The sequence below is a fragment of the Odocoileus virginianus genome, chromosome 1 (genome assembly GCF_023699985.2).
Source record: "Odocoileus virginianus isolate 20LAN1187 ecotype Illinois chromosome 1, Ovbor_1.2, whole genome shotgun sequence".
Lineage (NCBI taxonomy): Eukaryota > Metazoa > Chordata > Mammalia > Artiodactyla > Cervidae > Odocoileus > Odocoileus virginianus.
Genome location: NC_069674.1, coordinates 37,969,582 through 37,995,263, shown reverse-complemented (window position 1 = coordinate 37,995,263; position 25,682 = coordinate 37,969,582). Strand labels below are relative to the sequence as shown.

General features: G+C 45.7%; 1 protein-coding gene across 2 annotated transcripts in view; it reads left to right on the top strand.

Annotated features, from left to right (window-relative positions):
• Positions 1-23,018, top strand: part of GLI3 (GLI family zinc finger 3) — a 308,086-nt gene extending 285,068 nt beyond the window's left edge. For both annotated transcript variants that reach the window (XM_070466892.1, XM_070466903.1), the window contains 5 exons: positions 4,209-4,358; positions 5,442-5,606; positions 11,386-11,676; positions 16,111-16,438; positions 17,367-23,018. In XM_070466892.1, coding sequence (XP_070322993.1) covers positions 4,209-4,358; positions 5,442-5,606; positions 11,386-11,676; positions 16,111-16,438; positions 17,367-19,699 — 3,267 coding nt within the window. In that variant the 3' untranslated portion in view covers positions 19,700-23,018. The remainder of the gene's footprint in view (positions 1-4,208; positions 4,359-5,441; positions 5,607-11,385; positions 11,677-16,110; positions 16,439-17,366) is intronic.
• Positions 23,019-25,682: the final 2,664 nt, after the last annotated feature.

The window sequence follows — 25,682 nt, the reverse complement described above, 5'->3', positions numbered from 1 at the left end:
GATTTTTCAGACATTGTCCAGAGGTCAAGGCTGATGCAACTTGGCCGGGTATTAATGTGAGATGGTTTGCATTTTCCAGGCACCGCTCTCATCAGCCCATTGTCAGCGCCCCCATCCCAGCTCTATGGCAGATCCCTTAACTCCCTGGTCAGCAGCTTCTACACTTTTGGTTCCTAAAGTGTCAGCCAGTTTAAACTTACAGCCTCCTGTCGAATCACAGCCTTCTTTCCCTACACAGGCCAAGCTCCCAGTTCAAGGGGGCTGGCAGGCTGTTTGTTTTTCTCCCACCTCACCCACCTGAAGGAGGGCACCTCTTTCCTCTCCACCCAGAGTCTGGCTGCTCCAACCTGATGGGGAAGACAGGAGGCTTTATTAGCCTCAGGTGGCAGCTTCCCTGTTGGTCATCTCATGTGAGTAATGCCAGGCCACTTGGGGCAGGCGTCCTGGCGGGTGCACGTGAGTTCCATGCAGCGGTCTATCTGACAGTCTCCTTCCTGGACACCTGACCCAGTGTGCTGCATTTTAAGTGGACCCGCGCTTGGCTACCTCACTGGTCTCCACTGGGCCCCTGGAAGTGCATGCCTTCCTGCTCCACCCAGCAGAGGCAGTGCTGGACTGCTCCCATGTCTGCCTGGTGCATCCCTCCTACCTACATGTCCCTTTCCCGGTTCCTTGATGGCACCAAGATCTGACCTGCTCTGGGGGCTTCTGTCCATCTTTTTCCCCTCCCCCATCCTCACCTGCACGCCCACCAGGTCTCCACTCATCCTTCAGTCCCACTTTAAATGCCACTCCCTGGAGAAGCTGACCCTGGTCTTTTGTGCTCCCCACAGATTTGAGACCCTCTGTTAATTGTTTTTCTGAAACCCTCTTATTTCCCTTCCTAACACTGATCATGACTATAATTGTACAGTCATTTAAGCCATTATCCATGTCCTTCCAGCAGACTGTAATTTCCTCAGGAAAAGACTCGGGTCTGTCTGAGTCCACAGCACAGGACCTGATGTGCAGCAGTACTCAGCACATACATGTCAATATGTGGGGATAGATGAAATGTTGTGATCACGGAGTATTTCTTTTATTCCCTCCGGCAAGATGGGGTTCACATTTGGATATCATTCCAATCATTCAAGTTCTTTTGAATTCTCGATACTATATTATTTTAAAGTAATATAGTATATACATTAAAATCTTACTGTCTGGATACTGGGTAAAATGCAGTTGAACTAAGTCAGGCAAAAGCATCAAATATAAATTCTTTGCTCCAGAGAAAGTTCAGTGTCTCACCTAAGACAATCAAACCAACAGATATTCATGGAGGACTTGCCAAGTACCAGGGCCACCTCTCAGTGGCTGAGAATACAAAACCAAAAGATGTGGGTCCTGACTCAAGCAGTTAAACTAAACCCAAATTCTCAGGTCATATTCCAGTTTTAACTTTCCCTGTCTCTTTCCACCCTCCTTTCTTTCTTTCCTCCCTCTCATCCTTCTTTTTCTTTCATGTCTTCATCCAAGGAGCTTAATGTCTAATAACGTGGAAGATAGCTGAACCAAGAGCAATCTTTATGGAGGGGATTTGTGTGACCATTAATTGTTTTCCCTAGAAAGGAGACTTCGTATAACACCTCTGTATCATGTGGGCTTAATGATTGGGCTTCTGTACATATCTGGGACAGTCCTGGGCGAAGTAAGAGGACCACAGACATGTTCTTGAAGCATACATTTAAAGATGGCATGTTGTCCCCTGGCCGACACATCTGTTCTCTTCATCCATGTATGTGCCCCTGTATCACTTTAAAAAATATATATTATTGGAGTAGAGTTGCTTTACAATGTTGTGTTAGCCTCTTCTGTACAAAGTGAATCAGCTATGAGTATGCATGCGTGCTATGTTGCTTCAGTCATTTCCAGCTCTGTGAAAGCCTACGGACTATAGCCTGCCAGGCTTCTCTGTCCATGAGATTCTCCGGGCAAGAATACTGGAGCGGGTGGCCATGCCCTTCTCTAGGGGATCTTCCCGACACAGAGACTGAACCTGAGTCTCTTCTGTCTCCTGCAATGGTAGGTGGGTTCTTTACCACTCATGCCACCTAGGAAGCCACGTAAGTATATGAAAGTGAAAAGAAAGTGAAAGTCATTCAGTCGTGTCTGGCTCTTTGCGACCCTGTGGACTATTCAGTCCATGGAATTCTCCAGGCCAGAATACTGGAGTGAGTAGCCGTTCCCTTCTCCAGGGGATCTTCCCCACCCAGGAATCAAACCCAGGTCTCCCGCATTGCAGGCGGATTCTTTATCAGCTGAACCACCAGGGAAGCCCAAGTATATATACGTATACACACATATATGTGTACATATGCATCCCCTCGTTTTTGCATGCCCTTCTCATTTAGGTCACCACAGAGCTAGAGTTCCCTGTGCTACACAGTTAGGTTCTCATTCGTTATCTATTTCATGTATAGTAGTGTATACATGTCAGTCCCAGTCTCCCAGTTCATCCCATCCCCTGTCCCCCTTGGTGTCCATGTATGCGTTCTCTACGTCTGTGTCTCTAGGCTCCCATCCAGAGTGAAGTCAAAAAGAAAAAACTGTTGTATAATATCACTGATGTATGGAATCTAGAAAAATGATACAGGTGAACTTGTTCCCAGCATCACTTTTAAGAAACTCTCCTACTGAGGACAGTTAGCTTTTTCCAGAAAACATACAACTGTCTATCAGGGGGTTGCGATTCCGTGATGAACTGGAGTGATTCTGTATGGGTTCTTCTTTATGTGCAGAGCTTTTGAAAGGATCTTGGTTGTCTGCCTGCACCCTGGGCCATGTCACCTGCTCCCTCCTGTCTCTCCAACTTCCTGAGAGCTGTTCTAGGAGAGTACACCGTGATTGCTTTTCTCTGCCTTCATCCAGTTTTAAACTACAAACACAACACAACAGACTGCTTTCTTTTCTTTCTTTTTTTTTTTTTTTCTTACAGCAGCCGGCCGCCTAGTGGAGTAACTGGGCAAGGCTGAGTGATGGTGGAATTTTACCCCTAGGCCCCCAGAGACCACTCAGTTAGGACCCAGAACCTCATCAGGAAAGTAATTAAATGTCGTGTCACTGCTATGTGGCCCAAGAAACCCAGGGGAGGTTTCTCTCACTGCACAAATTTTTTGGTGGTGTTTCTGTGTATGTGTGGGCAAGGGTTCACAAATGCCTTGAATTAGGGCAGATGAGGTATGGGGCAACCAGAGAATAAACTGAGAGGATCAACCTAGGGCACAAATCTCCCCCATCATCTGTGACTGAACATTATCTTCCTGGAGCAGACATAAGTTTGATCCAAATTAAGAACCACCTCTTTTGGTGTGTCTATAGGTTGCACCTGTCTCCCAGTTGTAGGACATTTGATGTATGAATCCAAGGAACTCTATTAATATACAATGGGGTTCTAAAACTTTGAATCAGAATTCAGAGAAATTTCAGGGACATTCAACTTCATTTTTAATACCAAATTCATGGAGTTCTACAGCTGGAAAGAACCGTAGAAACTAGGGGATTCATTCCTTTATTTTGTGCAGGATGGTACAGACCCTCAGAGACTAAGCATTTTGTTGACCGATCATCTGGCCTTCATTTTCAGAGTCAAGTTCATCTCTCTGTGATTCTTATCAAAAGAATGATCTCACTAATTGGAACTAAAGTGCCATTTGAAAAAGTGCTTTGGTTTTTCCCAGTTCTTGTTACATACATGTTTGTGTGTGTGTGGGTGTGTGTGTGTGCGTGCGCACCCATCCTGCAGTCTTGAGCCACATCACTAGCCCAGGTGCTACCCAAGGCCTGAAGGGGGTGAGAGCTGGAGGTCCCCTCTGTGGTCACCCCACCTTGATCCCAACTTGACAAGTGAAAGATAGCAGAGGCCCAGAGAGGACGTGTGTATCTCACCCCATTTCACAACTCCTGTCTTCCGTTGCCCTTGCAGTACCTTTTTCAGGATTCCAAAGCTTCTTCCAAATCCTGTCACTCCTGCTAGTTAAAAAAAGTGTCCACAGTTGGTAAGAGCAAATTGACTGAAGAAATGTACTAACCAGAACAGAATTGTCTGCCATATGGGAAAGGTACTGTGGAGCCTTTCAGGTTAGGGGGTTTGGGGCCCTCTGTTATATTGCCTGCAGAAAAGAGTTGTACATTTCCATTTGATTTCTCTCTTTTTTTTCCCCAAAACCCAGCATATAAATAATGACCACATCCATGGAGAGAAGAAGGAGTTTGTGTGCCGGTGGCTAGACTGCTCGAGAGAACAGAAGCCCTTCAAAGCCCAGTATATGTTGGTGGTGCACATGCGCAGGCATACGGGGGAGAAGCCTCACAAATGCACTGTGAGTCCTGGCGGTGGGGTGGGCGGGATGTCCACTGAGAGGGTGTCTTGCACCCGTGAGTCCTTCCTCTTACTCCAAGAACCAGAACCGTGCCAGCTGATGAGTGGTGGGAGAAGAGGGTTGGAGCGCTGTTTGTGGTAAACTCCTGGGGCTGGGAGAGGGGTGAGGAGGGGAGAATTAGAGGAAGAACGCTGAGAGGTGAGCTCTGAGAGATATTGCAAGGAAGTGTCTAGACCCACCCTGTCCAACATGGTGGCTTCAAGACCATGTGCTTTGGAGATGTGACTGGGCAGTCAAGAAGCTGATTTTTTTCAATTTTTATTTAATGAAACACTTGGCTAACGGCAACTGAGTCAACCCAGCTCTGCAGAGTGGCCGGTGGGCAGGTCGCAGCAGGGACCAGCCATGTAGCAGTGGGAATGAACGCGGGGCCACTGGGCTTGCCCTCACACCAGGGTCTGTCACACCAGAGCCGTGGAGGGCATAGGGAAAGGCCAGGTTCAACTTGAAAAACTTCAGTTGACCTTTCAAAAATATAACCTGTCTGGCTTTAGAGTTATTCCTCGGCCCTCCCCCCCAGCACCCCCTGCCCCCCAGTCTGTCACCGTGGCCCAATACAGACCTAAGAGCAGGAGGCTAAGCTTTCTTTCACTAAGGTGCCCGCCAGGCACACTCAGGCCTGAGCCTTGGTACTTTACATCTTAAAGGGCCTTTACAAACAGGATCAAATTCCGTGTCTTTGTAGGGACACAAAGCCATATTAATGAACTTTGTGCTGAATCTGAAATCAGTGGGAATTCAAGGAGATCCCTGAGCAGATAATGAAACCCATTGTCCACATTGAGTGGCCTATTAAAAAAAAAAAAAAGTCCCGGGATTTTTACTAGCACTGAAAATGCTTTCTCTCAAATTGCCCTGAGCCCACCATCTGAATCCCAATAAAGGCAGAGTTTAGTGGACTTTTGTTCCTTGGTTTTGAAAAGCTGCCGACCCTCCAAATGTCCGTCTTTCATTCACTTGGAGCAAGTGAGAGGCAGAAGTTGTCATTGTGTGGGGTCATCCAGATTTACCTGTCGTCCTCAGTTTGAAGGTTGCACAAAGGCCTACTCGAGACTCGAAAACTTGAAAACACACTTGAGATCTCACACTGGAGAGAAACCGTACGTCTGTGAGCACGAAGGATGCAACAAGGCTTTCTCTAATGCCTCCGACCGCGCCAAGCACCAGAACAGAACACATTCCAATGAGGTAAGGCTCCGCCTGTTGGGTCCAGAGCTCAGGGGGTGGAAATAAAGAATCCTCTGGGAATATACTTGGAGACGTGAGCCTGTTCCATTGTAGTTTCCTCTGGCCACTCCCAGCATGAGTGGATGTTAATGCTGCAGGTGAAGGCTTGGGGGGCCTCAGAGGAAGGGCTGAAACCTGGTCTTGGATGGGCGAGACAAGCTGAGGATAGGGGGAACAAGTTTCCTGTTGTTCAGTACTGCCACCTACTGGTCAAACAGTAGGAGCATTTAACTTGGAATTCCACCCACTCGCTCTGCCTGGAATAGCAGGAATGCATTTGAAGGACGATGACCCCGTAAGCACTAAGGAGAGACTGAGAAGAGAGGTGTTGACAGCTGACAGCTTACTGCTAAGACAGCCACTTTTATTTGCTTTCTCCAGGTGGTATCTTCAAATGCATTATATCAAAAAAGACTTCTGCAGAGCAACCTGACTTGACTAAATAGGATTTCCAGACAGTCTAAATTCCAAAGGGTCTTGGAAGCTTATTCTCAGAAATCCAGAATGGGTTCTAGTCAATTATTTAAGATAATATATTGAGTAAAGCTTCAGGGGGTTCCTGTTGTGTTGTTGTTAGTTTGAGGTATTTATCCCACACACATTTCAGAGAAGCGTAAGAATAAATGAAAATGGTTTCTAATTCACTCTGCTTACATTTTAACTCACTTTTTGCCTGCAGATCTTCAGCTTCTACTTAAAGGTCTAGCTCAGAGTCTGCCTCTCTTTGTGAAACCTTCTCTTGAATGAATTCAGAGATTAACACAAAGGCTTCCCACATCTGTGGTGGAAATAGTGTAGCTAACCAGAATTTGCTCACGAGATGTAATTCTGCCCCACAGAGTGGGTCATCCATTTGCTTGAAATCGTGTGACAAAGAGAACATTTTGACCTCGGTGTGACTCTCATCTCACAAGGTGCCAGTCAGGCCCTTCATGATCTTCCAAAGAGCTGGAAGAGGGAATTTGTAAAAGTGCACCATTCAGCTCACTGGCCACTGGCTTGAAGGTGGCAGAGATGGCCCTCGCCAAGTTTCCTTCCAGCTGAACTGACAAAGATCTCAAAGGGGTTTCGCCACACTCTACAAAAGCACTCTAGCACATAAACTCACACACATGAGTTCACCTATACAGATCCTAGTGGAATAAAGAAACCTGAGTCCTTTGGGATCTATAATATTGATCCACTGTTTTTAGATGTTTTAGACAAGATGCTGCATTTCCATTTTTTTAATTTATGTCAAAAGTGCTTTTATGATGGGTGGTGAAAGTGAAAGTCGCTCAGTCGTGTCCAACTCTTTGCGACCCCGTGGACTATACAGTCCATGAAATTCTCCAGGCCAGAATACTGGAGTGGGTAGCCCTTCCCTTCTCCAGGGGATCTTCCCAACCCAGGGATTGAACCCAGGTCTCTCGCATCACAGGTGGATTCTTTACCAGCTGAGCCATAAATTGTAATCCAATGTACTTGTTTTGTACAAAGTTTTAGGGGATCTGAAATAGGCAGATCCATGGAGACAGAAAGATTGGTAGCTGCCACAAGCTGTGGGGAGGAGGAATAGGGTGACTGAAAATAGGTACAGGGTTTCTTCTTGGGATGCTAAAAATATTCTGGAACATGATAGTTGTAACGATTGCACAAGATTGTGAATGTGCTAAATGCCACTGAACTGTGCCATTTAAAAGGGTTTTCTTTATAGTATGTGAATTATGGTGGGTTAGCCAAAATGTTCATTTGGGTTTTTCCATATGGACTTTCCATACAAATTTCTGGCCAACCAAATATCTCAATTTAAAATGTTTTAGGGGATTTGATTAACTTAGCCTAGAATTTAATTAATCTATTTATATTTCATACACTTAGGTACAATTATGACCAGAAACGTAGAAGGCATACATTCCTATCGATTCTCTTCTGTTATTGTGAAGCCAGTTGGGCACTGAGAATGTTAGAACTTCAGCAATGAATAGATATAAATATGCTTACTGAGTTTTTATCTTTTTATGAGCTTCAAATGTGTGCCCACATCTGTTTGCTTTAATGAAATGCATTATAGTGGAGCTTGAATTCTTCTGTGCATTAGAAAGTGCAGTGTTGTATGAGAGTTGAATATCCATCATGAGGTTAAATTGTATCTTGGTCAACAATATCTTTCACCAAAATGGAGCGATTTACCTAAAACAAATGATTAACATTGAGCATAAACACATAAGTAAAATTTTATTTACAATCACGTAAATCATTTTTCTCTATTCCATGAATAGGGAAAGCCCTCAGCTTTGCCTATGAATGATAGACACTTTCAGATACATCAAAATTAAGTGTGTCCAGGAAGTCCAGATTTGTATCATCAATCAACCATAGACAAATCCAGATGTCTTCTTTCATTTATTTGTCCTCTTATTTGTATATTCATCCTTTCTCTGAACAAATATTGATAGATGGTTATCTGGCAAGCAGATTGCTATTCTGGATGAGGCAGATGGCGTGGAACAGAATAGGAAGCAATTCCCATTTGGGGAAGCTAATCTAGCTCTCACCTCTGTGGCTATCCTGCCCATGTAGGGCCACTGAACCATCACAGTGGCCTCTGACCAGGCTCCCTACTCCAGAACATGGAGCTACTGTTCCATCCCAAACCAGATGAAGCCAGTTTCTTTGAGCTTTGATTTTGTTGTATCTCCCTATCCAGAAAGTTCCAGAGGCTCCATCTTTTCTAGGAAAAGTTTAGACGTCTTCTGCCTGTATTGGATTGGCCAAGAAAATATTTTTCTGTAAGATACTTTCTGAACTTTTTGGCCAACCCCATATCTGCTTTCACCTGCTCAACCCCGGTCTTCCTTTTCCACGATCCCTTGACCTCTCACCATGGTGAACATGAACACAACCTTCCAGACAGCAGGCCCACATGCCTGGAGTGGTCCTACTACTGGACTCGGGATACTTTTTTTTTTTTTTTTGCATTCTCTTGCCCTCATTTTTATCCTTCAGCATCTTGTTCCTCTTTAAGGACCCAACTACAACACCTTTTTTAATCAAAGCTCTGTTTATCAAGCACTTGCTATGTGCCCCATATCACATCATGGTAAGCACTATGTATACATAGTCAGATTTAGTTCATATCCTGACCCCAGGAGCTGGGCATTATACCCAGATACAGAAATTTGATGATTGATGCCTTCCACCATCTTCCCAATGAAAGAATGGTTCCCCTCTGTCCATATCCTTCTTAGCATCCACACTTTTCATATTTTCCATTCTTTGAGATTTAATCCTATCATATATAAAACTGTGCTTACAGAGTCTTGTATCTAGTAGGGATCATTAAATGTTTATCTAAAATTTTATTTGGATAAATTCTACAAAGTCAAGTAGAATGAAAGTGTTCACAAAGTATCTTTCAGTTCAGGGAGTCAAAAAGGCAATCATGGTGTCAAAATTTAAACTTCCAGGACAGGAAATGTGGGTAAATTAGAACCCTGACAACATTTATCTTTACCTACACTTAGATTGCATTTCAGTCATTAATCAGAACAGAATTTGGGGGCCAATCTACATCATGTAGTGTTTGTTGTGAAGTGTTGTTTCCTGACCTTGTGTGCTTGGAGATTTTTGTAGGTGGCTATTGTTTATCTGCACATATAAGGGCACATGGGCACACATGTACTTGTTGGTCCTGGAAATGCAGGAGCTGATAAATATTAGTATATTCATTCCATCTCTAGCTATGTCCTCATTTCCAAATTAAGCCATGATACACACATGCAGACATCTATGGGAAGAACAGTTCAAACCTGGAATGCTGGCCTGGCTTTGTGCTCCCTCTCCCCGCCCCAGACATTGCTGTCTGCCTGTCACAGCAGTGCAGTGAGCCAGCACAGGGCCAAGGTCAGACACTATACAGTAATAACACTAATCGTCAGAGCCATTCTTCTGTCCCTAATGCATAGAATTTGATGTGCTCATTTCATTATACATATATATGCTGCAAATCACACAAGCTCCTGAAGAGAAGTAATTTGTAGTTAATGGGAATCAATTCGACCCAAAATTATCTCAAATTTGGAGGTGAGGTCTCTCAGCATTCAGGAATCTTTACCTCATTCCATTAGGGCATGCCATAATTTTAGGCAGCACTCGGTTCTTGGGCTGTTCTTGGGCTTTTAGTGGAAAAGCATCATTCTATAAGACAGGGACTCTTTTTTTTAATCCAATGGATACATTATATTAATCATGTCTTTCATGACTATTGTTTATCTAATAGCTCATCTCCTGATATATACAGATGTAAATATAGACTCATATAAACATCCATGAATACATTATATTTCAAATGAAGTAAACAGAATCACAGTTCTGATGTTGGTTATGAATATAATGCCAGCAGTTCTGTGATGTGAGTAAATATTCAATTATAAGTGTCCGTATAATTTTTGATGACTATAGGTTGGACCACTGACCCACACAGAAAATGAAATTAGTATGAAGTAATTTCTAGACCTTAGTACTCAGGAGCAGAGCCTCACCCAGAAATACTCATCTCCAGAATGACATCTATCAGCCCTCATCGGTTTATGAGTGAGCATTTGTGGATACTCCAACAGGGCTTAGGACTTTGAAGATCGGAAAGGTTCTGGATATTCTGAGCCCTGAGCACCCCCACACAGTTGTAATACAACCCAAGGGATCATATTTTAGTGATATCTAACCTAGGAGAGGCTACAGCAATTTTTAAAAATATTTATTCATTTATTATTTATTTGTCTGCGCCGGATCTTAGTTGTAGCATGCGGGATCTTCAATCTTTCCTGTGGCATGTGGGCTCTAGGTCCCCGACCAGACATGTGGGCTCTAGGTCCCTGACCACAGATGGAACCCGGGCCCCCTACACTGGAAGCACAGAGTCTTAGCCACTGGACTACCAGGGAAATACCAGGCAATTATTATTATTATTATTTTTACTATGTCTATGTGTAAAGAGCACATTTTAAAAGGTGGAAGAGTGATTTTAAGCCTGGGAAACAGGAATTCATAAGAAATGTCTTCACATAAGCTCTCCCCAAAGATGTGTAGCATTCTTCTCATGAAAGGTTGGGTGTCTTTTAAGCCTTCTTCTTTTATCATCAGCGTCAGCATCACCACCGTCATCATCATCAAATTATCTTGGACACCATGTGACACCATGACACTACTTCCTACTCACAGAATAAATTTTTCCAGGAGCACAAACACAGTTTACATGTTCTAAGTTCTCCGTGTGTGTGTGTGTGTATGTGTGTGTGTGTGCGCAAGTGCACACACACACTTAGTTATGTACTACTCTTTGCAACCCCATGGATTGCAGCCCACCAAGCTCCTCTGTCCATGGAATTTTCCAGGCAAGAATGCTGGAGTGGGTTGCCATTTCCTACTCCAGGGGATCTTCCTGACCCAGGGATCAAACCCTTGTATTGCCTGTATTAATAGGCAGATTCTTTATCACTGTGCCACCTAGGATTCTCAAGCTCTCCCTGAGCACTCTCTAAAATAGTAATGTGTTCAAGCTAGACTCCATGGACCCCAAACTGTGTCCAGATAGTCTTTATTAAACCACTGCACCATTTAGAGGGTTTTGAATACCTCAAAACCGTGTGATCATGCTTTGAAAGAATTAAAAATATAATGAAGAGCCACAAGAGACTGTTGGGCCAGGGATAATCACTTTAATAACAATCTATTCTTTCATTGGTGGGGCATTTGACAGAAACCATATGTGTGCAAAATCCCCGGCTGCACCAAGCGCTACACAGACCCCAGCTCCCTCCGGAAACACGTGAAGACTGTACATGGCCCAGAGGCTCATGTCACGAAGAAGCAGCGTGGGGATGTGCATCCCCGGCCCCCGCCCCCACGAGATTCCGGCGGCCACTCGCAGTCTAGGTCACCTGGCCGGCAGACTCAGGGAGCCCTCGGGGAGCAGAAGGACCTCAGCAACACTACCTCAAAGCGGGAAGAATGCCTCCAAGTGAAAACTGTCAAGGCGGAGAAGCCCATGGTATGTCATTCGCTTTCCTTCTGATTGTCCCAGGTCTCTCAAGGGGCCAGGTAGGGTGCTGAGTCAGGGGAGGATCACATCACCCCTGTCCTCACTGGAACCCACTGTTTGATTTAAGGAGGTCAGAACTCATTGATCTCAACTGCTTACCCCAGCTCAGAAAAGAGGTTTGAGGTTTCCTAACTGCTTTTTTTAAATCGATCTGGAAGTTGTGGCAGATAGACACACACCACTAACCACATTTGCAGGAGGCCTCTAACATAGAAAATTATTCATTGGGTCCCTCTGTATACATGTTTTCTGACTTCTTTGCCTTGGTGACCCCAAGAGAAATAAGCCATGCATGTGTGCTGAGTCGCATCAGCCGTGTCCAACTCTTTGTGACCCTGTGGACCGCAGCCCACCAGGCTCCTCTGTCCACGGGATTCTCCAGGCAAGAATACTGGAGTGGGTTGCCATGCCCTTCTCCAGGGGATCTTCCTGACTCAGGGATAGAACCCGTGTCTCTTATGTCTTCTGCATTGATAGGCGGTTTCTTTACTACTAGCACCACCTGAAATAAGCCATGGTCCCTGTTCTTTAGGGGTCTGCAGTCCAGTGGGATAGGCAGATCAAGAAAGCTTGGGTGATAAGGCTCTAAGACAAGTCTGGTGTGAGCATGCAGAGCGGAGCTAACAGGGTGCACTTGGCGATGCCATGGGAGGGGCAGCGGGCAGGGGGCCGCCAAGTGCAATACTCAGAGCGGGGAAGGAATGTGTGCAGGGGCCCAGGACCTGGCACAGCCAAACACGAGTCATGGGGCCCCAGGGGAATGTGCTGGAGTAAAAAGAGGGGAAGATATGAAGGGATTTTTAAAATTTTTTCTGAATTTTTAGAAAAGACAACTCCCATGCCAATCTAGAGATTAGTTGATAGACTTGCAATGGTATTAAAAATGATTCCTGAAACAAGGAGGTGGAAAGCAAGGGAGGGATTTGAAAACTGTCATCGACAAAAATCTTACAGTTTGATGACAAATAGGACACATGGATTAAGCTATTCCTGCAGCTTCTTTCAGACTTCACTTGGTGATTTTTTGCATGGGCCAGAATAAAACAGCTAAAATTTTCCCAAAGACAAAATGAAAAGAGTAGAAATCAGAGGAGATTTAGTTCATCTATATTTGGCATATTTATATGGAGTCAGCTCTGTGTCTTGGGTTCTAGTCTGTCCAATCTTTGGATGTGGAAGAAATGTACTAGATAAGTCACGTGCTTAGACTTCCACATGCATGGGAATGATCAGACAGGCAGATTTCTACTCAGTGTAAGGAATCATTTGCATAAAATTAGAAAAGTCCAGGAATTGGATTGACATCTTGTGAATTCCTGAGTGATGTCATGTGTAGCCAGTATGTATGGGCAGGAAGTAATATGCTTATGACTTAATTGCATTTTAGTGACTAACTGAGTTTGTCTTTAAACTCTTAAGAGTCTTAGCAAGTGACATTAGGTCTAGCCAAAAATCATGCAAATAAGCTGTCCAGATGTATCATTATTTTCCTGTGGATAGCTGTACTTTGCTTTTAAAAAACACCTTACTAAGAAGTTTATATATGTGTTATAACTGATCCCTATACATTTAAATTAATCAGTTCATAAACTGTGTTTTATATACTTTTGGGGGAGGAATATTTATCAATTTCCTAAAATAAAGTCCACCTGTATAAAAATTGTGCAAAAGATTCAACTGTTTATCCTTAATGTTTATTGAAACAAAGAAAGTAAATCTTTGGTCTCCTAGGTAATGTCATTGAAAGACAATGATTTATATTTGTAGGACATCCTGTGAGCTCAGAGTCCCTGGTACCTTTTATGTACATCCTTAGCAAAAAATAAGGAAAAAAAGTAAACTTATCACTTCTCCAAACACTCATTATTTAAAAAGAAAATTGGTAGAAATAAAAATGACAGCAATTTTGCTCAGTGACATCTGAGATGCTCCAAGATGTGCAATATTTTATGAGATACAGATATATTGATATAGAAACAAACTGCTGGAAAGAGATCTCAGATATTGAGACTAGGCCCCATATTTTACAGGTGTGGAAACAGAGGTTCAGTGAGGTTAATAAATTAATCAAATTTCCACAGGAGACTTTTTTATGTATATGTGCCCACACATGTAAATATAAGTAGGTATCTTCATAGACATAGTTACTGAAGCATGTGAGATTTACATTTCTAATATTCTTTCTTTAACAACTTGTCTTTGATTTGTTCATCACGCTATAAATTAAATTCTTTCTTCTTTTTTTCTGATTACTCCAACATCTCTTCTGTATAATGCTCCTAAATGTCTTGTTCTCACTTCCTAAGGACAGTGGGTAATAAGGTGAGGGAATTTTGGCTTCTCTGCTCTCTTTGTTTTGTTTTCATTTTAACATATAGCTCTCTGTTTGTTTCATTTTCTTTAATCTTTGTCCTTTGTGATATCTTTGGTAGTGAACATTGCTCAGATATGTTTCCAACATAGAAGCAATGTGTTTTGAACATTCAGCATGTGAAAATGTGGAGTTAGATGTTGAAATTCATTGTTCTATTTGTCTAGGATTCCATAATAAATCACACTGGGGCCGACCAAGCAGATGTTCTCAAAGACCATTTAACTGTCATGTTGACTAGTGTAAATTTATTCTTGGACCAAACATGCACCACCTTCTTGGAGCAAGAACTGGATATACTTCTTGGCAATCTAACCTGTATTGAACTGTTGGGGTCCTTTAAGGATTTTCTAATTGTAGATGCATGAGCCTTCTTCCAGGCCCTGTGGAAACATGAGTCTGCATCCTTCTACAGGAAAGTGTGTATACATACACACAGATTCACACACACACATACTGATTTGACAACCTGAGAGGAAAAGTCATTCAAAGCCCTGGATGATCTAAGTTCTCTGCAAAGGAGCAGGTGGTCTGGCCCTTCAGTACTCTGCAGAAGCAAAAATAAGCCAGGCTTCATGCATTCATGGTCACATTTGTGCATCTTATTTTTCTCTGCTTGGTTGCCCAGGACACACCTAGTGTACTATGTGGTGCTCACTTAGAAAGTGTTCATTTCCTTGGGTGTGTGTACTGTGGTCTCAGAAAAAGTGTGACAGGTTCCATGGAAATGACCTGTGTCCAGAGCCCCTTCTGACAGCACTGTAGTTCCACCTGAGACCATAGCCGTGTGTGCCGGAGTGTGTGTAATTATCTCTCCTTGCTCATGGGCTCTTGTCAGACTCCAGTTGCTAGGTAACACCAGAGTGAGTGCTACAGAGGAACAGAAGTGAGGCCAGGCCAGGAGTCTAGGTCATCACACTGTTCACTTTGTAACTTTGGGCAGTCACTGAACTTCTCTGAACATCACTTTTCTTATCTCTACAAAAAGGATTCAACTGTTTATCCACCGAGTCACCACTGGAATTTTAGACGGGCCAGGTCCAGGTTGTGCGGAACATTCAATGCAAGCCAGAGTGCTCCCAAACATAGGCACAATGAGCTGTCCCCATGGTCAGGGGCCCCTGGAGGGGGGCCTTTCCCTGAGAACCTAGTGGACTAGATTAAGTTCCCAAGAGTTACAGAATTGGCTTGCCAAGTCCACTTGGTTGGAGTTAGAGAAACCTGGCTTGATTCTCCTAGTGCAAGGCTAGTTGCACACTGGGGACTGGAAGATGCCCGTGACTTCTCCAGAGATTCCTTTCTGTCTATGGCAGAAACTTAAGTGACTTAAGTCTTCCCTCTTACAACTGCTTTTACATATATCCCCCTACTTGGAGTTTTACAAAGCAAGAAAATGTAGAAGGAATGGACAGAGATTATAGAGCTTGGGGATCCAACCCTGAACCGTAAAGAGGGACTGGTTGGAGGGGAAGTAACATGTGTTCCTGGCATGTATATCCTGAGGACTAAAGCATTTATACTAATAACCACTAATACTCTCCAAGCCAATTAATTACTACCTATTATCCAGGTCGTTTTGAACTGTGTGTGCTTTCAGGGCTTCACTCCTAATTTCCACAACAATCCTTAGGATAAATAAACTGTCCCCACATTCTGGATAAGGAAACTGAGGTTTAGAGTGGCTAAGTAATTTGCCCAAAGGCTAAAGTCATGGAGGTGGGGTGGGAACTGAGGAAATGTGACTCAGAGTTGGCATCGGGGGAGGGATCCCATGGCTGCAACATCACACCTGGCTCCCCCTGCTGTCCATTGCCCTCCACGGTACATCTGCCTGCTGGCCCATCCATCATCACTGAGCTCAAGGGAGGCCACCTCCATGCACTAGAAAATAGTTCTTCTCATCCCACCCACTGAGAATCCCGCAGGACTTGATCTGCGTGATTGCTCATCGTCTGCACCCTGGCCTCGATCATCTCGGGAACATTTATTTCCTTTTCTTCTTGACCCCACAGACATCTCAGCCAAGCCCTGGTGGTCAGTCTTCATGCAGCAGCCAACAGTCCCCCATCAGCAACTATTCCAACAGCGGGCTCGAGCTTCCTCTGACCGATGGAGGTGGTGTGGGCGAGCTCAGTGCCATTGATGAAACCCCAATCATGGACTCGACCATTTCCACTGCAACCACAGCCCTCGCTTTGCAAGCCCGGAGGAACCCAGCAGGGACCAAATGGATGGAGCACGTCAAACTAGAAAGGCTCAAACAAGTGAATGGAATGCTTCCACGACTGAACCCCATTCTACCCCCTAAAGCCCCTGCAGTCTCTCCTCTCATAGGAAACGGTGAGTTCCAGCCAGACCTCATGTCTGCTAGGGGTTTTCTGTTCTTTCAGAGGCAGCCAGAGCACTGAGCGGGCCCAGGTCCTTGGGTTTTCTGGTTGCTTGTCTCCACACCAGCCCTAAAATTATGCTTCTAGACAGCCCATATTTTATTGGGTTAGCCAAAAAGTTTGTTCAAATTTTTCTGTAAGATAATACAGGGGGAAAAAAAAACACAATGAACTTTTTTGGCCAACCCAAAAAAGCAGACAGCAAGAGGATAATACTGGAATGAAAAGTAAAACTTTACGTGACTCATATTTTGATGGTGAAATCATCACTATTAGATCAGAGTAAGGAAATCTTAGCTGCAGAGGCATCCAGAGTTAGCCCCTGTCTCTGATTTCCACAGTCTACAGCCAGCAGGTAAAGAGTCATTTTGACCAATGTTGGCCCAATTCAGAGACAGGGAAGCCACTTCTGCCACTGTCAGCCCCTAGTCGCTTTGTGTTTTTGAGATTACACTCAGTACCTGGAGCAGAGCCCAAGTACTCCCCCACCAACTCAGGTGCCTTACACATGCGTAGGATGTCAGAGGAAGCCCTGAGAATGGGCATGAGACCCTCAGAATGCCTTCTGCCCTTGGATTTCCTGTAACTGGAGCACTGTATCTACATCCTGTGGTTCTTCACTTTGCCCTTGCACTATACCTGCAAAGGAGCTTAACTCATCCAGGGAGTTGTTTCTGCTGTGTTTAGGGCAGGGAATCCATCACTGCAGCCTGCCACCTGCTCACCCACCCCCTTACTTCGTCCCCGGCCCTTTGGCACTTGAGGGCAGGGTGGGTCACCATGACCAGACCGCCTGGCCCCAGAAACCAAAGAGTCACTGTTTGCTGACACCTGTGTTGTCATCCCGAGATGAACCCATGTCTCCCACGCTGTCTCTGCAGGCACGCAGCCCAGCACCAGCTGCAGTCTGGGCGGGCCCATGCCCCTTCTCCCGAACAGAAGCGACCTGTCTGGGGTGGACATCACCATGCTGAACATGCTCAACCGGAGGGACAGCAGCACCAGCACCGTCAGCTCCGCCTACCTGAGCAGCCGCCGCTCCTCCGGCATCTCCCCCTGCTTCTCCAGCCGCCGGTCCAGCGAGGCGTCCCAGGCCGAGGGGCGACCCCAGAACGTGAGCGTGGCCGACTCTTACGACCCCATCTCCACCGACGCCTCTCGCAGGTCCAGCGAGGCCAGCCAGGGCGACGGTCTGCCCAGCCTGCTCAGCCTCACTCCCGCCCAGCAGTACCGCCTGAAAGCCAAGTACGCCGCCGCCACGGGCGGCCCCCCGCCCACCCCGCTGCCCAACATGGAGAGGATGAGCCTCAAAACCCGGATGGCCCTGCTGGGAGACGGCAGGGAGCCGGCGGGGACCCTGCCTCCCGTGCATCCTCCCCGGAGATGCAGCGACGGCGGGGCCCATGGTTACAGCCGGCGCCCACTGCTGCCCCAGGATGCGCTGGGCAACAGCATGAGAAGAGCCAGCGACCCGGTGAGGACGGTATCTGAGAGCCTCTCTCTGTCCCGGGTGCAGCGCTTCAACAGCCTTAACAGCTTCAACCCTCCGGTGTTGCCTCCATCCCAGGAAAAGCGCAACCTCGTGCTTCAGAACTACACGCGGCCCGATGGGGGCCAGGCCCGCCACTTCCACTCCTCTCCCTGTCCCCCGAGCATCACTGAGAATGTCACCCTGGAGTCCCTGACCATGGACGCCGACGTGAGCCTGAACGATGAGGACCTCCTGCCCGATGACGTGGTGCAGTATTTAAATTCCCAGAACCCAGCCGGGTACGAGCAGCACTTCGCAGGCACCTTCTCTGATGACAGCAAAGTGCCCCACGGCTTGGGGAGTGGACCCGGGGACTTTGACCCACTGGGGCTGCCCGACAGCCATGCCAGCCACACCGGCAGCCAGCAGTACCGCGGCCTGGAGCAGCCCTGCCCCGATGCCAGTAAATCTGACCTGCCCATTCAGTGGAACGAAGTCAGCTCGGGCAGCGCCGACCTGTCCTCCTCCAAGCTGAAATGCGGCCAGCGGTCCATGGGGCAGCAGTCCCGGGCCTTCGGGTCGTACAGCCACATGGGTGTTCACCCACAAAATCCCCTGAGGAGTGGGGCTGGCCCAGCTGGGGGGTATCCGACCCTCGGGGAGCATGCCAGCTCCTTCGGGGGCCCGGAACACTTACTGAGCCACGGTGGCGGAGCTGGCACCAACGGGAATGCCTTCCACGAACCACCCTATAAGGCCCAGCAGTATGGGAACTGCCTTTCCAGGCAGCCTGGTGCCCCCAGCTTACTCGATGGGGCCTGTGGCCCCGGGATCCAGGCGGCAAAGCTGAAAAGCATCACCATGCAAGGGAGCGGGAGCCATCTGGATTTTGGCCTGTCGGTGGCCCCGAATGAGTCAGCAGGCAACACGCTGAACGGCATGCCCACCCCAGACCCCACAGGGCAGGGGTACCTGGCGCAGCAGCTCCTCGGTGACAGCACACACCCCCAGGGGGCAGGCCGCTCCGGGCAGAACCTGCTGGGGCAGGCTAGCGCTACCTCACACATCTATCAAGGGCCGGAGAGCAGCCTGCCCGGGCCTCCCAGCATCACCGTGCAGCCGCCAAGCGTGGCAGCCGTCAGGGGCTACCAGCCATGTGCTGGCTACGGGGGCGGCCGGCGCCAGGCTGGGCCAAGGGGTGGTCTCGCTCTGCAGCCAGGACAGCTCAGCGACCCGAGTCAGACCTGCAGGGTGAATGGCATCAAGATGGAGATGCCAGGACAGCCCCATCAGCTCTGTTCGAATGTGCAGAGTTACTCTGGTCAGTTCTATGACCAAACCGTTGGCTTCGGTCAGCAAGACATGAAAACTGGTTCCTTCTCCATGTCAGAAGCCAACTGCCTGCTCCAGGGGGCCGGCGCTGAAAACTCTGAATTACTCTCCCCAGGTGCTAACCAGGTGACAAGCACGGTTGACAGCCTCGACAGCCATGACCTGGAAGGGGTGCAGATTGATTTCGACGCTATCATAGACGACGGGGATCATGCCAGCCTGATGTCAGGAGCCCTGAGCCCAAGCATCATTCAAAACCTTTCTCATAGCTCCTCCCGACTCACCACGCCGCGAGCCGCCCTCCCGTTCCCGCCTCTGTCTTTGAGCACCACCAACATGGCAATCGGGGACATGAGCTCTCTGCTGACCTCCCTCGCGGAAGAAAGCAAATTCCTTGCGGTTATGCAGTAAGCATTAGGGGAGAAAAACGACTGCCAAGAGACCTGAAACTTTAGGAGTTTAAAAGATTAAATTGACCCTTTTTTGTTTGGCTGAGTTTTTTTAGTTCTGTATGTATTTTAGCGATCTCATCTCACCTAACTGGGATGTGTTTCAAGTATATTCCTTTTATGGAAAAGGACTCTGAAAAACCCTAAAGTATTCTAGGGAGAAACTGTCTTCCATTTCAGTTTTGAATCAGTATTGTTACACTCAAAACATCCTCTTTTAAAAAAAAAGAAAACTGTAAGCCTGTTCCTCCCTCCCCCCTCCCCCCTTTTTTAGTAAACCAGTGTAAATGGTGATGTGCGCGTTCTTTCTTTTCAGAGAGAGGGCAAGTGAAAGGATTTGACGTGGCTCTCCGTTATTCCAAGGAACTAGGAAGCTGGTGTGCTTGTGACTAAGGGGTTACACGTCCAGCGTTTTACCATTTTCCTTTACACGTGCTCAGTGTTTGCTTTTGTGTTTTGTTTCTTTCGTTTTTTGAATTCCCACACTGGGCTCGGGAGTCGGAAGTCGGAGAGTGAGTTTGGGAATCTCCTGTGGGTGTCCTGTAGCAGGGGTGACAGGCTTTTGAGAAGCTCCCAGTCCCCGTTCAGTTTGGGGCATGCCTCAGACAGACACACACAAGTGGAAGTTCAGGGCTCTTGTGCAGGAAATTGTTTGTCCCCAGTTGAGGTTTAAAATTCTTCCTGTCCATACATGTGCTGTGGACAGGAAGGTGGGTACGCCTATATGTCAGTTCTCGGTTATGGACCCTGCCTCCCCGTCTCTGTCTGTCCATGAATGTTCAGTGCTGTTCCAGGGAGGAGTGCTGGGTGACGCTCAGACACACTATTACTTTCATCTGTTCTGGTAAGAAGGGAGATATGTTATAGATTAAAGCTATTGCATAGAATTTGGGAAATATTTGTGGGTTGGCATATTTGTTGATTAGTTCCATCTCTTGCCCCATTTTCATAGATAACAGAATAACTGAGAATTGATTATATCTAGTTTTGAGTATATAGGTACTTAATCCCACAGCTGGCTGTGTCATCAACAATATATTAATTCCACTGCAGCAAAAGAGTATTTCTAGTCTAAGTGCCCTATTTTAGGGGACTTAGGAAATTTGGTTGTAAAAGAAAAGCTGACAGACCAAAATATTTGGAATAAATTGCTTCAAACATTTTCAGTATTTAAAAACACTAAGGGCGCAGTTTCATAGCTGTGTGGATACATTTTTAACACTCTATTTATTACATTATGCATCCATTTAAGAAGTTAAGTCTTCTGTGCAGTTTGTCCTTAATGTGGACTTAAGCTAGACTTTCCAATGAAAAGGTTTAAAGACTTAAAAAGTGCAGCTACTCCCCATGTGTACAATTGCTACACGTAAAAGACATACCATGTGTGCACAGGGTATGTGGGCTATCCAGCATTTTACTTTTAAAAATTATGTAAACTACGAAAATACAACATCAGCACCTCCGTCGACATGTTGTATTCTGTCCCATTGATCTTGGAGTTAGATTTATCCAAAGTGATTCATGAGTCCATTATGTGTTTTTTCCCCTTTAGTTCTGCCATTTAAATTAGTAGTAGACAAAAATCAAAGAAAAGTATGAGATAATAGAATATTGGGACCAGCTCATTTTTCTCAGGTTTATGTTCTCTTATTTGGACCAAGAATCTCACGTGGGGTAAAATTCCCCTCTGAATTTTAGACTTTTGGGACTTCAGCTGAGACGGTTGGGTTTGCTTTCAACTAGATGAAAGCAGAGGGGTGTTGCGGTCCTCCTGCTGTTCCCCACGTGCTGCACCTTCTTTTAAATCAAAGGGAGCATCCGCTTTGGAACAGAGCCCCAAATCAAAAGATAAGTAGTGATCTAAGCTAGGAGAGTTGAGTCTCTATCACTCTTCAGTGGAGAAATCGAGGCCTTTTCTGTATTCTTCAAACGGGTCATGATCTGGTCACAAAATTGGCAGTCCAGTTCCCTGAATCTCGTATCTAGGTGAACTCAGAGTCCCAAGGTCTGAGCTCGCCTGCTCTTGTGGCTTAAGCCCACTCCCGTCTTCCTCCTCCTGCACCGAGCGCCCTTCCCCGCTGGAGTCCTTGGACGTGCCCTGCACTTCTCAGTTACCGTATTTCCCAGATCACCTTCGCCGTGCGTGGAAGGATGGATGGAGGCTGAGATGAGTACGGTTGTCACCTTGTGCCCTTCCTTTTTCGTTTGCTTTCTGGTGATTCTCCTGGTTGTCCCCTATCTTTTTCTTTCTATACTTTGTTTTCCTTGTTCTGGCCTTCAGATATGCAGGAGACCCACTCACCTTTCAGCTCAATATTTGGTTTCTCTCAATATGAAAATCTCAGAAGGATGGAGGAGAGGAGAGGCGGGAGAGGAAAGTGTCCTTTTGAATGCGATGGTCTGTTGTGATAGTCAATGAAGAAGATCTTTTGGGGCCACTTCCAAGTGTTCTGTCTGGACATGGATTTCTGTACACTTAGAATCTCCTGTGATGGGACCCATCCCCAGCCTCCAGTCTTCCCCCCACTTCTCTTGTCCCTTGCACTTGGGAAGATAACACCAACTCACTAGGTTCATATCCTGCTTTTTAATGCGGGCTCGTACATGGTACTTCTGTTTAGCACCTGTGTTAAACGTGTTTTTCCTTGTCAATCCATTTTGTTTTCTTCTCTAAAGAACTGATCAGACTGCCCCTGCTCTTCACACATTGGCTCACACTCTTGAGCCACAGAGTTTTGATTCTTGCGATGTATGTGCCTTATTTTATGTTAATGTCGTCGAAGTGAGGGACCAGTTGGTGTTGCCCAGTCAGGGCTTGAGGCTGTGTGCTTGCCTCAGGCCAAGAGGACCTGATGGTAGCAGAGTCTGAGCTGTCTCGTAACCTGACTTCCCATGTTGTTTTGAATGCATCGGAGGATGTTCTTTTCTGACAAGTTACTGTTGTGTATCCTGCAAACGTGTAAGATAAAATACAAGTTCATTGTTTTCACCTTTTTTAGATTTTTTAAAAAATAAAATGTGTAACCCTTTTTTTAAAAGAAACATGTGTAAATACATTTAAGTATTGTAGGCATAGTGTTTGGACGTGGCCGGCCCCGGGCCTTCCTCGGATCAGCCTGCAGCCTGTGCGATGCCCCCCACGCCCACCTCAAGCCCGGGGCTGCAGCCCCCCAACAGATGGACTCTTACTTCTGCTTTCACAACCACTTAGTCTTTTTATAACAAAGAAAAGGAACAATGTTTCTTACAATGTCAATAAAAAAAAACTCTTTGTACTGAAATGTTTCCTAGGCCATTTATTTAATTCATAGTTGAATGGAAAGGGGGCTTTCTTTGGAAAAGTCCAGAACCTGCATTTACTCAGACCACCCCCTGACTTCACACACACACACACACACACACACACAATCACAAGCTTAGTCTGAGACCCAGACTCCTCATCCCTAAGGTGGAGAATGAGGCAATCCACTCTCTGAGTGGTATGTGAGGAGGGGTACCTGGGAGGCATGCCTGTTGTAATGTGGGCCATTTTTCTTAATTTCATCTCTTGGCCAAACTTTTAAGAGGAAGGACATGAATAGGTTTAACGTCTCACAACATGTTCCTCTTTTATATATCATCCTGTTATTCGGAGATACCCTAACACACCTTAACAGAAAATCTGATGTGGTAGAAGCTTACTTTTATGTGGCTTTTAATAACTGATACCAGACAGAAATAGAAGCTATTTCCCTCATTTGTCTTTTCTCCAGATCATTATAAAAGACTCCAAAAGGGTCTCTTCCTCTTTCTCAGTAGCATCAGGTATCTTTTGAACCACCAGGCGAAGGCACTGGTTGTTGGGAAGGACCGGTGGTCCTGGTTGTCAATATCATAGGGCTCCAAGGATGGGTCGGCCTTCGTGCACATATGCGCAGATGCACAAACACGCACACACTCACAGCACCTGTCCCAGGGGACCCCTTGTCCCGTGGGTGGTGAATATGTCGCTCACTGATCTCTAGACGTGATTTTCCAGTCATAAGGATGCTTCACTCTTTCCTCATTCATAAGGGAGAATTTCCTCTCATAAATTCAAAATTCTTTGCTTTCATAACTAGATCCTTCAAATAATGTGTCCAAATGTGTCCAGAAAAAAAAATAGGGAAAAAAACAGGAATTTTGCCCTCTCTTAGGTTTAAATTGTCTTCTCACAAAGATGCATGCCATGTAGTAAGTCAAAATAAAATAAAAAGAGAAATGAGGCTAAAAAAAAGGAAAAGTTGGAAATGAGACATTCCCAGAAATGAGGCGCATGACAAACTCCTGCAAGTTGGTGTGAACAGGATGCAGGTACCACTAACAGCTTTGTTTAAAAGACTCCTCCTGTCAAGGAGACGTGAAGGAGGCAGTTTGCGGTAAAATAGTAGAGCTGCAATCCATTTGGTGTTTCATACAGATTTATATTAAGTAAGTTTGGTTCAAAGATGTTATGCATTATCCAGATAAGACTATGACAGGAGAATGCTAGTATAAGATGGAAAATTTAACCAAGCGCCAAAACGTCTTATTCATCCCTTTTCCTTCCATGACTTTATTTTCTTGGCAGTTTTTCCCCTTTGGTTAGTAAAAAAAAATTCAACTGAGTAAGTTTGAAAATCAAATTGGCTTTATTAAACTGTTCATGAATGGAGCAGCTTTTCATCTAGGAAGCAGAGAGAGACTCCAGGGATTTGTGCAAAGTGGAAGGCTTTTGTGGAGAAAAGAGTGGGACAGGAAAGTCAGTCATAAGAAAAAAATGAAAGTTCATTGGAGGAAAGTGAGCATTTAGGTAATGTAAGGCTCCTCATTGGCTGAGCTGTATTTCCACCAGCTGGGTTTGTTGATGGGCAGGAAGACAATCTGCCTTCTTTCTACTGGTGTAGTAAGGTTGTTGTACCTCCCGTCTGGAAGTACAAGATAATCCCTTCCTGTTGGGATCTGTGATTGACGTTTTCATGTTTGGTGTAATTGACAAGAAGTGGTAGCCTTCCCTATTCCAATTTTTGTTGGGGTTTCCTTTTTATTACTTTTCACAGGCCTTACTTCATAGTATATTTACTATTCCAAAAACAATCTGAGCTCATATCTCCTTTAATGTTAGCTTCCTTAAACTTTCATTTTGCCAACCTACACCTAGTTTATGCCTTCCCCTCCTAGCTATCCAAACTTCTTACTATTTTTAAGACTAAGAGAATCTAGAATAGAATCTGGTTTTAGGCTTCTTTCTTCTTTCCATACATTTTTTTTGACCCATGCTCACCCAACAGAGGCAGGGACTCTCAGGTTCTACACATCTTCTCACCTGTCCCTGAAACTTCTGCTGCCCCTCTTGCCGCATCCAACCTTCCTCAAGGCCCAGTGGTAGGTTAGGATGGTCTCTGCCCTCATAGAACTACTTATGGTTTATCTGGGGGTGTGAGACAAGAGTTACATTAATTTAACAGCACTGCCTGTATGTCTAATGTCCCGTTCAGAGTCCTTGATGGGAACTAGAGATGGAAAGATGTATAAAGCTGTGGGTCCACAGGCTTGTATACCAGTGGGAGGGACAGACACGTAACCACAGAATACAACAGTGTGCTGTAACAGAAGACATTCAAGGGCAGGTTCAGTTTGGGGCATTATACAACCGAGGTCTTTATTGCAGGGCTTCTCAACCTTGGTATTATTGACATATGGGGCCAGATGTTCTTTACAGTGGGGGTCTATCTCATGTACTGTAGGATGCTTAGTGACCAGTTGCCAGTACCACGCCACAAGTTGTAACAGTCAGAAATGTCTCTGGACATAGCTACATGTCCCTTGGACAGAAAATTGGTCCATAGTGAGATGCTCCAGTTTAAGTAGTGAAAATACAAGGAGAGACATACTGTAGGCAGGTGCCTGGAAGAAGGATTCAAGTGTAGACTCGGACTTGGGAGTCC